This window comes from Peromyscus leucopus, chromosome 6 (assembly GCF_004664715.2).
Source record: "Peromyscus leucopus breed LL Stock chromosome 6, UCI_PerLeu_2.1, whole genome shotgun sequence".
NCBI classification, from domain to species: Eukaryota; Metazoa; Chordata; class Mammalia; order Rodentia; family Cricetidae; genus Peromyscus; species Peromyscus leucopus.
Window position 1 is genome coordinate 68,905,814 of NC_051068.1, and position 13,801 is coordinate 68,919,614.

At 44.5% G+C, this 13,801-nt stretch overlaps 1 protein-coding gene across 1 annotated transcript; it reads right to left on the bottom strand.

The window, feature by feature from the left end:
• Positions 1-382: 382 nt before the first annotated feature.
• Positions 383-11,234, bottom strand: Riiad1 (regulatory subunit of type II PKA R-subunit domain containing 1). Its single transcript, XM_028857436.2, has 5 exons — positions 11,114-11,234; positions 10,459-10,535; positions 2,285-2,331; positions 990-1,116; positions 383-496 (listed from the first exon to the last, which is right to left on the bottom strand). The coding sequence occupies exons 1-4, from the start codon at positions 11,195-11,197 to the stop codon at positions 1,046-1,048; spliced, it is 279 nt and encodes a 92-aa protein (XP_028713269.1). The 5' UTR covers positions 11,198-11,234; the 3' UTR covers positions 383-496; positions 990-1,045.
• Positions 11,235-13,801: the final 2,567 nt, after the last annotated feature.

The window sequence follows — 13,801 nt, forward strand, 5'->3', positions numbered from 1 at the left end:
ATCCTCAAGAACCAAGTCCTCCACCTTCCCCGGGTGCCTGTCAGGTGTATATTTCACAATATCCAGGCCCCTCTTAACTTTTCACTGTCCATCTCTCTTGATATCCTTCCGGCCCAATTTCTCTCGCTATTGCTTTTATGGAAAGCAAAGAAAAATCACCCCCTTACACTTAGGACGGTCATGGGAGGAAGGTGTTGAAGCATGTATGGACTCACTTGTTTTAACCCGTCACACTAACTGTGGCTTTCTCAGGATCCCCACCCTGTTCACAGTCTGATAAGTCCCTGCCAACTCCAGACCACCCCAAGGAGAAAAAGGCCCCGTCAGGCAGAGCAGGCTCCCATGCACGGTGCCCTCCTCTGTCCAAATGAAAAGAAGAGAGGACAGGCAGGTCTGGATTTAATGAGGATCTCTGAAAGCTCTGTGAGAGGAAGAAGCCCACACAGCTTGGAAATCCATACTGACGGTAACAGGGCTCTCAGGCCTCCAGCTGACCCTGCAAAACACAAGTGGATTCACTAGATTAGGAGTGGCCTTTCCCACCTCACATTAAGAAAAAGCAAATTACAAAAAACAAAAAACAAAAAACAAACAAACAAAAAAAACCTATCCAGCCTTCAAACTGGTTTCAGGAATCCTCCTGCCTGTGAGGGGTTGGGGAATAAAACATGAGATGGCCTGAAGGTATTGGGCAGTTGAAAGACGAAGGAGGGAAGCTGCTCCCAATCTGAGCACTCCTCACCTCAGAGGCTGACTCATCCCCCCCCATCCCCCACCCCATCCCCTCCATCCTCCCACACCCATCTTCTCAATCGGCCTTACTAGATCCTGCCACTGACAACCAGACACTCTAGGCCTCAGCTCCCAGCCTCTAATCCTAAACTGACAGGAGAATGGCACACGGGTACTACATTGCTCTGTTGTTTCCCGGCTTACGTTCTTTCACAGAACCCCGTGTTGCTTTTCACAAGAGTGAGGCTAACACCCACCCGAGGCTGGATTCCTTCTGGCTTCTCCGAGCAGCTGAGCGGTGTGGCTTTGCTAATTAGATTCCTTTCTTGTCTTTAATTAGCTGCATGTGAATCTTGTTGGGAAGTCTTGGATCCGTGAAATAGTCTGGGAAGAAAATCAGAACGAAATCATCTCTCCTGAAGGGAAAAGCCTGAGCCACAACAGCTTACTCTACTAAAAAGTCGATGCTTTGTCCTAGCAACCCCCACCGGTGGTCCCCACTTGACAGAACAATCTCAGGGCTCACAGCGAGTGCCTGACAGCTGCCCTCATGAATGCCAGGAACCCATCCCAGGCAAGGCCCACGCGGGATGCCCAGTTTGGACTCTTGGCTCACTTGGGGCTCAGGGAGCCACCGAGGGCTCAGGGATTCTGAGTGCTCTGCTGCGGGTCCGTCTTAGGACCCCAATAAACATCAGGTATTATTCTGATCTCCACTCAGCTTGCCAGCTCCTGTCTCTGAAATGCAGACCTTTCCTGAGAACACCCTCTCCCGAGGAGAGCCAGGCTCACAGCATGCCGACAGAGAGGGTTTTTACACCAGGAGGAAAGTAAGCCACAGTCCAGTCGGCATCTGCTGTAAGAACGCTGTGGGCTCCCAGGGTTAACCGCACCCAAGACACACCCCCCCCTCCGCCAGCTCCCCTCCCTCCACTGAAGACCCGAAGCCACCTCGGCAGCCCAGTCCATTAAAAACCACCTGGGAGCCTTCAAAACCTTGGCTGCTGGCCCCGCCCCAGACTAATGAAATAAAAATCTCTAGAGGTGGGGCCTGAGCATCAGTATTTTTTAAAACGCTCCCCGGTGGTTCTCAAGTGCAGCCCGGGTCAGACACCACTTTGAGATCCCCCAGCGGACTAGGGCTGCCCGGGCTCTCCTTTGGGAATCTCAAAATCCTTTTTTTTTTTTTTTTTTTTTTTCTTTTTCTTTTTTTGTTTTTTTGAGACAGGCTTTCTCTGTGAAACACTCCTGGCTATCCTGGAACTCACTCTGTAGACCAGGCTGACCCCAAACTCACAGAGATCCGCTTGCCTCTACCTCCCGATCAAAAATTCTTAATCCTCACCAAGGGAAGTCCTGCCTCAGTTGCCACTCTGGCCTCATTTTGAGGAAAAGTCAGAGGAATGAAAAAAGTCTTCACAAAACAGCTCCTGTGGGGGACATCAAGTGAAGAAGAACCCAGGCCCACACGGTCCTCGGCTTGCCCGGCTCTACATCCCCAATGCCGCTTCTTGCGCAGGCACCTGAGACACCCTGGCACCACTGTACTCACGCGCAGCAAATTCCAGGATGTTCTCTGGTCTTTTCAGAAACATTTCTCTGGAAAACATTAAAAGATATAAGGAAGGAGATAACCAGGGGCTCCAGGTCCTCAAGGGGCTCATGCCAAATGGGCAGAAATGTGACCCTGGATGGTCTGAGGAAGTTGACCCATGGATTTCCCAAGGTCGGGGGACAATAAACAAAGTCAAAAGGAAATATTATTTAAAAACTTCAGAGGGCTGTTATCTCCACTACACAGCAGACAGACAAGAAGATGACGCCACCAGGATGCCAGAAATGTCTGACGCCTCAGAAAGTTCTAGGCTTCATAAACATTCACTAATACTATTTTGCTTTATAACATCCCTGTGAAATGGCAATTACATCTCATTTTATATAAAGAAAATAAACCTAAAAAAGGTTAATCATGTTCCCAAGTTCACACAGACAATAAATAAAGAGGAGAGGGCCCAGCACTTGCCCAAGGCCGGTGCTCTCTACAGTGTTTGCTTGGCCTCCAGCTGTGGTGGCCTGCTGACCACCTCCAGTTCCAGGTGCTCTTTTAACCAAAGTCTCCCCTGCTGAGAAAGCCCAAGCTTCCACAATTTTGTTTCCCTCCTCCTTCAGTTCAATTAGACAATTATTGAGTATAAATTACATGTAAGTAATACAGTATATAAGAATGATTTTAAAATAGGGGGGGGGGAGATAGGGGCTAGGGAGATGGACCAAACCTCTGAAACTGTAAGAACACTTGCTGCCCAAGCATAAGGACCTGAATCCAGATCCCCAGCATCCTTATCAAAAGCTGGGCCTTGACCCTAGCATTGAGGGGACTGGAGGCTGGGATCACTGGGACTCGCGGACTCGCCACGTGTGAGCAAAAAAATATAGCCCTACCTCAAAGAACTTACAGACAAAAGGAAACAGGTAAGTTTCCCAAAAGGCCAAGGAACCTCAAGTAGCTGCTAAAAGAAGACTATTAAATAGTGCTTTAGGAGGGAAGAACAGTGTGCTGGTTTGAATAAAAATGTCTCTCATAGGCCCACAGGGAGTGGCACTATTAGGAGATGTAGCCTTGTTGGAGTAGGTGTTGTCTCATTGGAAGAAATGTGTCACTGAGGTCTCAGAGGCTCAAGCCAGGCCTAGTGAGTCTCAGTCTCTTCCTGTTGCCTGCGGATCCAGATGTAGAACTCTCAGCTCCTTCTCTAGCACCATATCTGCCTGCATGCTGCCATGCTTCCCACCAAGATAATGGACTAAACCTCTGAAACTATAAGCCAGCCCCAATTAAATGTTTTCCTTTATAAGAGTTGCCATGTTCATGGTGTCTCTTCATAGCAATAGAAACCCTAAGATAAATGGTTACTGAAAGTGGGATCCCAAAACCCTTTACAGAGTAATTGGATTGGAAGGGATCCTTGTGGTACAAATGAGATTTAGTTAGGAAGAATGAAGGATGAGAGACAAGAACATTCCTAGTCCATGGAAACAGCAAGAACCAAGGCCCAGAGATGGAAACAGTCCTGTGTCCTATGTGTGACTGCCTCGAGGTTAGCAGCTGGGTTGGATCTACTGTTGTATCCCGAGTCCAGAGCTCGCTGGGGTGTCTGCCTGGGCTTAGGGAATAACTAGAGAGCTTGGTCTGGTCAGCATACAGACGTGTGTAGTGAGGGAGAAATGAAAGACTCGTAATGGGAGGTGAGGGGGCATGTGCTTAGCACGAGGCATTGGGTAGCCTGGCACTATGAAAAAGAAAGGGCCGGGCGGCAGTGGCGAATGCCTTTAATCCCAGCACTCGGGAGGCAGAGGCAGGCGGATCTCTGTGAGTTTGAGGCCAGCCTGGTCTACAGAGCAAGATCCAGTACAGGCACCAAAACTACACAGAGAAACCCTGTCCAAAGAAAGAAAAGAAAGAAAGACAGAGAGAGAGAGAGAGAGAGAGAGAGAGAGAGAGAGAGAGAGAGAAAGAAAGGAAAAAGAAAAGAAAAGAAAGAAAGAAAGAAAGAAAGAAAGAAAGAAAGAAACAGAGAAACAGAGAAACAGAGAAACAGAGAAAAAGGGAATGGCATGTCAATATGTGCTGGGGTCACACAATAACGGAATGGAGATAGGACTGAGTAGGAGGGGCAGGTGTGGAGAGGCAGGGACTCAAGAATGCCATGTACGTAGACACAAAAGGGCAATGGATTTGTGCTGTTAGAAGCCCTTTGCATAACTCACACCACCACCTGGGAGACTGAGGCCAGCCTGGCCTGTATTGTGAGACTGTGTGAAATGATGATAATAATAAGTAACGGGGTCGCTTGGGCTCTGAGGTGCTGGTAAAGCTCAGTCTCTCCATCCAGCGGGTCACATGTACAGGAAGGTTGATTCAATTTAAGATGTGTCACTTATCTGTATATCTCAACAGGTTGTTTAAAAACAAACAAAAAAGGCAGTGTTGGAAGCCACTGAAGATTTTTCCAGACAAGGAATAACAGACCAGCATTGTGTGATATTTTGATTATGTTCTGACAAATAAAGCTTGCCTGGAGTCAGAGGGCAGAGCTAGCTACTAGCTGACCATAGAGGTTTGGAGGACTGTAGAGAGAGGAGACAGGAAGTGGTAAGGTGGGACTGAGAGAGGATCTCATCCCTTTTGGTCAGAAGAACTGGGAGAGGTAGGAAGTGACTATGGCTGTTCCCCTGCTTCTCTGAACTTTCAGGTTTTACCCCAATATCTGACTCTTGATTTTTTTATTGATAAAGATTAATTAGAGTAATGCTTCATCTGGCACCCAAGTCCTTAAAAAAGGAATAGAGTAATAAGAAAATATAATAAGCCATGTAAAGATGGGAAATACAGGGCTGGAGAGATGGCTCAGCAGTTAAGAGCACTGGCTGCTCTTCCAGAGGACCGGAGTTCAATTCCCAGCACCCACATGGCAGCTCACAATTGTCTGTAACTGATGTCCTCATATAGACATACCTGCAGGCAAAACACCGATATACATAAAATAAAAATAAATAGCTTTTTTTTAAAAAAAAAAAAAGATGGAAGATACACAGAGAGTCTAGATACTGTATGTTATTGTGTCTTTCCATTTTTGACTACTAATGAACAAATGATAATTGCTAAGAGACATTTGATTATGAAAGCTACTAGATTAACCAAACTATATATATTTAAAAAAATATCTTGACTTCAAAATTTAAGTCAAAAGATAGGTTACTTTGGGAAAGAGGAAATGAGAGGCTCTGGATTCATTCTGGGTTAAGAAAAATCAGGATTGATCCAGGAAGACTCCCCTGAAAAATCTCTGATGGAAACAGATGGACCAGATGATCCAACATTCCAAAATGCTTCTGTTGCAGTTTTCTCTGAGTTCTGCATCCAGAACATCTTCAAGGCTACTGGTTGAGATGATCCAGTCTCACAGAATACTCCAATCAGGACTTAACCATAATCCTAAATTTTCTCAGGGTCCCCCAAATGATATAGAAATATATTATATAGATATAACAGGATAAAAGGTAGATTATTAAATCTACTCTGAAAAAAATATAGAAATGATAGGATAAAAGGGTAGATTCTACTCTGAAAAGAAAAAGGGGAGGATATAGATATGATAAGGTAAAAAGGTAGATTATTGAATCTACTTTTAAAAAGCAACTACTAGTTTTAAATACCTTACATTTGATTGGGTTTTTGTATATTGTATACAAATTATATATATTGATACAAATTTGAGATTGATTTTGTTAGAAAACACTGTACATATCTTTCTAATCTTGTTTAAGGTGTTGTACCTATACAGCTTGTTTAACAATGTAATGCAAATTGCTAGTCCTTGAAAGCTATTACCAACTAATTAGGATATAAAGAAATGTAAGTTAGTATTTAGTCACCTATTACAATTGAACTTGTAGTCATATTAGTTATGTTTTCAAGGTCAAACAGATATATTTTAGATAGACAGGTCATCTTCAAACACTTCTGAGATCTACAGAATATGGCATTTAAGATGTTTTAATAATATAGATTCTTTTTTTATTACTATGAGACACGTCTGCTCCTGGCAGCACCAATCTACTTCAGAGAAGATGATGGGTATTAAAGAAAACTCCAGCTGGGTGGTAGTGGTGCACATGTTTAATCCCAGCACTTGGGAGGCAGAGCCAGGTGGATCTCTGTGAGTTCAAGGCCAGCCTGGTCTACAGAGCGAGTTCCAGGACAGGCACCAAAACTACACAGAGAAACCCTGTCTCGAAAAACTAAAACAACAACAAAAAAAACCCTCTATATTGACTTTAATTTCTTTGTGGCAAAAGTTAGCCACTGGGCAAGAAAGTGCCCTTGCCTTGACTGCTGACAGTATGCTGTCCAAAAAGGACAAGCAGGACACAAAAGAAAGGACTGCCAAACCTTGCCAAGACAAGGTAAGAAGGCCCTTCAGAAAATCCTGCAGAAAATCCTTCGCAAAAAGTCTGTCAGGTATGCTAAGCCTGTAGGCTGAAGATGATGCCCCAACATTGCAGAGGAACCTTGGGTGACTGTCCAGACAGCCAGCTGTTTCTGTCATTTCTCACATTTTTGGAAGTCGCTTGTTTGCACTTCCTGCTTATTTAGGTAATATCATTTCCTTCTCGGGTCTCTGAGGGAGTTGAAGACTAAATAATTGTATAGTTTTCCTTGTTAATAAATTCAGAAAAGAAACTCACTACAGAGGTGTGAAGTGTATAAGATTGAAAAACATCAGAAGATAGTTTTGGGTTGGTAATACAAGTTAGGATAGAAAGTGAATTAGGTACAACATTTTGAACTCACCAAAATGGAGTATTTTCTCTGATCTGTCAAATGTTAGTGGAATGGATATTGTTAATGTAATTCTTGACTGTATATATTGTATATACTTACTGTGCTTATTGTATATAGTTTTTTTATATTAGTTACAACCTTCTTTTATTATTTTAGACAAAAATGGGGAAATGTGGTGATATATTGTGTACCCTAATAAAATTTACCTGAAGATGAGGGAACAGAACAAGCCACTAGATTAAACATAGAGGCCAGGCAGTGGTGGCACACACCTTTAATCCCAGTACTGGGAAGTACACATGCCTTTAATCCCAGGAAGTGATGGCTGGGTGGAGAAAGGTATTTAAGGCCCGAGGAGACAGAAACTAAAGACTTTTCAGCAGAAGCATCCCTTTCAGCTAGAGGCTTTTTCAGCTGAAGCCTTTTTGGCTGAGGAAGCTCATTTGACTAGAGGCCTATTGGCTGAGGCTTTTCAGGCTAAGGAGTTGGCGAGGTAAGACATGGCAGTGACTTTTTCCTTTGTCTCTCTGATCTTTCAGCATTTACCCCAAATATCTGGTTCTGGGTTTTTTATTAAAAGACCTTTAGAAATTCATCCAACACCGAAAGATTACTAGCACCCCCAATCAACAGGAAGTGCTCTAGAGAACTATGCTCACATTCCCAAAAATAAATTATGAATGTTTGTCATCATTTAGGGGCGTTGGTTACAAGTTGTTATGGATTATGGATAATGGTCAGGAAAAAGGCTAAACAAAGGAGATTAGTCCTTCAGAAATCTCTGCTTCACAGGAAAGTCTGTCAGATATGCTAGGCCTGTAGCCCAGAGTTGGATGCCTCAACATTACAGAGGAACTTTGAGTGACTGTTCAGGCAGTGAGATGTCCTTGTCATTAGGTAACATTTCACCCTTCTGAAGTCTTTGATGGAGCTGAAGAATAAATAGTTATAATTATAGTTTTCCTTAGTTATGATAGAAAGTAAATTAGATACAAAACTTTAGACTCACCAAGATTAGATAATTATTTACTCTAATTTTGCCAAATGCAAATAGAGTGGATATTGTTACTGTAATTCTTACTTAATAGCTGTTTTGTTGTATATAGTTTTACTATATGAAGATTAAAAACCTTAATTTTTTTTTTGTTTTTTTTTTTGTTTTTTTTTTTGTTTTTCGAGACAGGGTTTCTCTGTGTAGCTTTGTGCCTTTCCTGGGACTCACTTGGTAGTCCAGGCTGGCCTCGAACTCACAGAGATCCGCCTGCCTCTGCCTCCCGAGTGCTGGGATTAAAGGTGTGCGCCACCAATGCCCGGCAGTAAAAACCTTAATTTTTAATGAGACAAAAAAGGGGAAATGCTGTAGAAACAATCCTTTTCTACACTATGACTATGTATTACTCTCATTGGTTAGTAAAAAGCTGGCAGGCCAGTAGCAGGGCAAGAAGTTAGGCAGGAACACCAAACTGAGAATGATGGGAAGAAGGAGGGAAGAGTCAGGAGAGAGGCTAGCAGTTGCCCAGGAAGCAAGACATGCTAGAGGACAGGTAAAGCCATGAACCACATGGCAATACATAGATATGGGTTAATTTAAGTTATAAGAGCTAGTTAGTAACAAGCCTGAGCTATTGGCCAAGCATTTATAATTAATATAGGCCTCTGTGGGAAGTGGCTGCTGGGTATTTGGGAACAGGTGGTCAGGACAGGAATCGTCCTTTTACAGACCAGAGCTGTAGTTTGGGAAGACTCCTCTGCCTATGCAGGTGTGGACACTGTATCTCCAGTCCTAAGTCTGAAGTTTCTGGGTACCTAACCTAACTTTGGTCTCAGGTCCAGACTGAAGGTATTAAGTGTTCTGTGCACTGTATTTCTGAGGTGTGGGGACTAACTGGCCACAAATCACGGAATCCAGAGAGCCCAAGCAGAGGATAATCTTCCCAATGGAAGCAGTTCACAGCTCAGTAGGGCTTGGATATCAGGAGCAGAGACCCCAGGGGCAGAACTGGACAGGCACGCTGCCTTCCCTTCATCTAGCTCTTCCTCCTCCCTCCTCTTCATACAGGCTGGGTAAAGCTTCCAGAACAAAGCTCACTCTGGTACTGCTCAAGGAAATTAAGAGCAGGCAAACAGAAAGTAGCTCTCATACTTCAGATACTACCCCAGAGAGAAGTCTGACCGGAGCCAGGTGGAGTCTGCCCAGGTGACCTGCAGAGCATCGAAGGGTTGGCTGGACTGTTCGGCCTCGGGAAGAGGAAAGGAAGATGAGGGCCTTCGGGGCTGCAGGTCTCCATGTAGACTAGGCTGGCCTCAGACTCATGGAGACCCACTTGACTCTGCCTCCCAAGTGCTATAATTAAAGGTGTGTGCCATACGTATCCAGAATGGCCAAGTGGGTTCTGAGATTTTGCTATGCCGATGGAATGCGCGGAAGAAACACGCCCTAGGATACACCAGGAAATGGGAGTTTTGTTTGTTTCTCTATTAATTTTTGGCTTTTTGAGAGAGGGTTTCACTCTGCCTTGAATCCCTAAATCCTCCTGCCTCCACCTCCCAAATGGTGAGACCAATGAGATTACCATCAAATTTGGAAAACAGTATTCTTTTGCCTCAATATTTTTTTCTTTTTTCTTTCTCTCTGTTTTAGAAATAGGGTCTCTCCAATGCAGTCCAGGCTGGTCTTGAACTTGTGATCCTTCTGCCTCAGTCCCCAAAAGCCCCTATGCCTTGGCTCCCTGCCATTTTTCTACTGTGTTCTCAGGTAGGCAAGGGCCAAGTGTCCCCACAATTGGAAAACTCTCTTCCTCTGAGTGGGAACGGTGTTCTACACTGATGACTACCCGCTGTTTCCCAATTCCGCATTCCCTCTCCCAGTGTCATGAGGTAAATATTCATATTTATCTTTGCAGTTGAAGTGAACGAACATTAGTATTTTAAAGAATGTAGAGATAACTGAAGAAAATTCACAAGTGTCAGAGTTACAAAAGGTTGACTCTTAGGAATTTTCTAACTTTTACAGGGTCCAAACCAAGTTGGGCTGGTGCATCTGTGTAGTTCCAACACCTGGGAAGGTGCAGGCAGGAGGACCATCACAAGTTCAAGGCTAGTCTATGCTACATAATGAGTTTGAGTTCGAGACCACTCCTGGCTACATGAGACTCTGTCTTAAAAAAGGTGGTGGGGGGGCAGTTTTGCTGTTGTTTTTGTTTTTGTTTGAGTCTGAGTCTCACTGTGTCAAACTGAATCCTCAAACTGAAGATTCTCCCTGAGTGCGGCTATTAGAGTGTCTAAAGAAAGAAGAGAGTACACATTAACCTGCTCATCTATTCCGGGCGAGATCTGGTGAAATTCTTACCAGCTCCCAAAGGCCAGCCCGTCACACCACCTACCTGAAGAAGCCGCTGATGAGCAGCGACACCTCTTTGTGGGTCCTCAAGTACTTTTCATTTGCGATCCGAGTCTGGATCTGAGGAGCAACAACCAAGAGTCAAAGACCTGGGGAGACAGATCCCGGCTTCAACCCTGGAAGGGGGTGTGGAGGGGGGAGGGGGTGAGGCAGGTCTTTTCCCGGAGTGTCTCAAAGCCGAAGCGCAGTTGTCAGATTTTCCTTTGAAGCAGCCGCATTTCTTTTTTCTAATGGCAGAGTTTCATAGTGCCTGGGCTGTCCTGGAATTTGGTGAAGCTGACCTTGAACTCCTGATCCTCTTGTCTCTAGCTCGCAGTGCTGGTTTGTGCGGTGGGGGAGGTGGTGGTAGAGAGGATTGGAATCCAGCAGTCGGGCATGCTAGGCCGGCATGCCAGCTCCACCAACTGAACGACACCCCCTGTCATTTCTCTGGCCAGACCCCTTCTTGGTTCCTCTTGCACTTTCAAATACGTCGCGTCGCGGGTTGGGCTCAGTGACCCTCCACCTAGCTGTCTGGCACTCATCCCGGGGAACAGGCCCTCCCCTCTCCCGGGGTCCTCCGACCTGTCCAAGGGGCCTTTTTCCTGAGGAGCTTCACTTTGATCGAAACAGGTGTTAGGGGATATCGCCTCACGCACCTTGAAGTCTCGCAACTGCTCCAGTTGCTCTGGGCTCAGGGCTCCCGGATCTGGCCCCACTATCCCTCCGGGTAACCGCTCCATCTCGATGCAGTCGGTTGTCTAGGCGACGGGTCGCGGAGACATGAAGCCCCGCCTCACTGTCAGCCCCGCCCTGGCCCCGCCCCCTCTATAAATCCAATCCTTTCCTGGCAGGAAAGGCAGAAATCCTACTGACTGAAGCAAGGTGGAGGCCTCTCTTCAGCTGAATGAACTTGGATTTGGGGGTCTCCAGGGGATCAGTTTTCCTAGACTTAAAGACTGGCTTCTGAGCTGAATTGTGTATGAAATGAGACTTTCTTCTTGACCCCACCCAACCTCAAACAGTGTGCATTTACTTAGCTAGAACAAATCACAGAAGAGGTTCCCAGCATAGGATCTTTCAGATCCAGCTCCCAGCTTGGGTAGACTCTGTGCTTGTGTAGAAAAAAAATCTAGGCTTCTTTCCTTCCCATTGGCCCAGAAGCCAAGCATCTCGTCTGTTCTGTAGATAGACACTAGATATTGGAGGCCTGGGTTCTTAAAATATAAAAGTACCCCCAGAGCATGGTGGGAGCCAATCTCTGCAAAGACAAGAACATTCTCAAACTCAGAATGCTGGACCTGGCTAGCAGTCTGGCAGAACTTCCCTTTTTGGAATGACTTTCTCAGGTAGATCAATTTTCTCTTCACCCTGGGCTCCTCATAAATTGTAAATTATTTCTCTCTCAACTGAATACTGAAAGAGAAAGTGAATGAACTGGCTGTGAGAGTTGTTCTTCTAGTATCTGATTAAGAAGGGTAAGTGAAATATAAAACCACAGTTCTCAAAATAGCTACTACCTGGAAAGGGCAGCAGCCTGTGTCAACACACACACACACACACACACACACACACACACACCACATGTGCACATCTGCTTTCCCTGCTCACAGAGATGGTGCCCAGTAGGGACCTTCTGAGAGGCAGGAGACAGAATCCCCAAAGAGTCTGGGACTTGTGAACAAATGCCCCCAGAGCAAAGACAGCGTGGGAAACAAGCTAACTGTTAGGCCACAGAGGGAGCTCTCTGCGAGCTGCAGGTCCCTACATTTCCGAGATACAACAGCAGATGCCGGTGCGTCAGTTAGTGGCTATAAGCCTCTTCCCAGGAGCCCATCTGGGTTAGCAATCGTTTGGGTTTGTTTATCTGTTTTTTAGGAGAGAGAGTTAATGGTGAGAGAGAGATAAGCTGCCATCTGTCAGAAGTGGTGTTTTCCCAGCAAGAGCAGAGGTTACCGAAGGGTGAGAGCTTCTGTCGGCTAAGGCCGACTTCCTCCTACCCCAGCAGAGGGAGAGGCTACAACAAAATGCAGACTTGTAGGTCGTGTGGCTGCCACAGCCTCTCAGTTCTTCAACATCTGAGATGTGGCTGTGTCAGATGGGCCAGAAATTTGAAATACACTCTGGATCTTGAAGACTTCATGGAAGAAAATAATGTAAACTATCTCGATAACTTTATGTGCACTGCATGTTGAAATAGTATTTTGAATAAAATAGATTAAATACAATGTCTTTGTGTATGTGTCTGTGTTGTGCACATGTGTGTGAAAACAGAGGTCACTGTCCATTGTTAGTCACTGAGCTCAGAGCCAGGCCAACTCGGAGGCCCAGAGATGCAGGAATCCACGTTCCCTGGCTGCCCAGTGAGGGGACTGCGACTCAACACTGCACCAATGTTTTATGTGGGCGCTAAGGACTCGGACCCAGGTCCCCATGCTTGTGTAGCGAACACCCCACCTCTGAGCCATCTCCCCAGCCCCATAAATGATTAACAACCAGGGTCTCAATGTAGCCCTGGCTGGCCTGGAACTCACTGTGTAGACCAGGCTAGTCATAAACTCAGAGATTTGCCTGTGCTGCTTCCCAAGTCCTGGGATTAAAGGTATGTTCCACCACACCTGACTCATAAAATGATTTTTTAAAGTAATTTCACAAGCTGGACACAATGGTTCATACCTATAATCTCAAGTACTTGGGAAGTTCACCCTAGGCTACCCAGTGAGGTTCAGGCCAGCTTGGGATACAGAAGACCCTGTCTCAAATAAATAAATAATTTTTTTTTTATTTTATTCTTAAAAAGTCAGGAAATAAACTAGACGTGGGCCCCCCCCCCCGGGCGGTGTGGCGCACGCTTTAAATCCAGACACCAGGAAAAAAAAAAAAAAAAAAAAAAAAAAAAAAAAAAAAAAAAAAAAAAAAAAAAAAAAAAAAAAAAAAAAAAAAAAAAAAAAAAAAAAAAAAAAAAAAAAAAAAAAAAAAAAAAAAAAAAAAAAAAAAAAAAAAAAAAAAAAAAAAAAAAAAAGAACGCGTTGATCCCAGCACATGGGAGAGAGAGAGGATCTCTGTGAGTTTCGAGGCCAGCCTGGGCTACCAAGTGAGTTCCAGAAAGGCGCAAAGATAAAGAAAAATAAAGAGAAACCCTGTCTCGAAAAACCAAAAAAAAAAAAAAAAAAAAAAAAAACTAAGACAACTCATGTACTCTGTGTGATCGCTATCACAACTTATCCAGATTTTTTTTTTTTTTTTTTTTTTTTTTTTTTTTTTTTTTTTTTTTTTTTTTTGTCAGCAGAAAGCACACAGAAAAAAAAAAAAAAAAAAAAAAAAAAAAAAAAAAAAAAAAAAAAAAA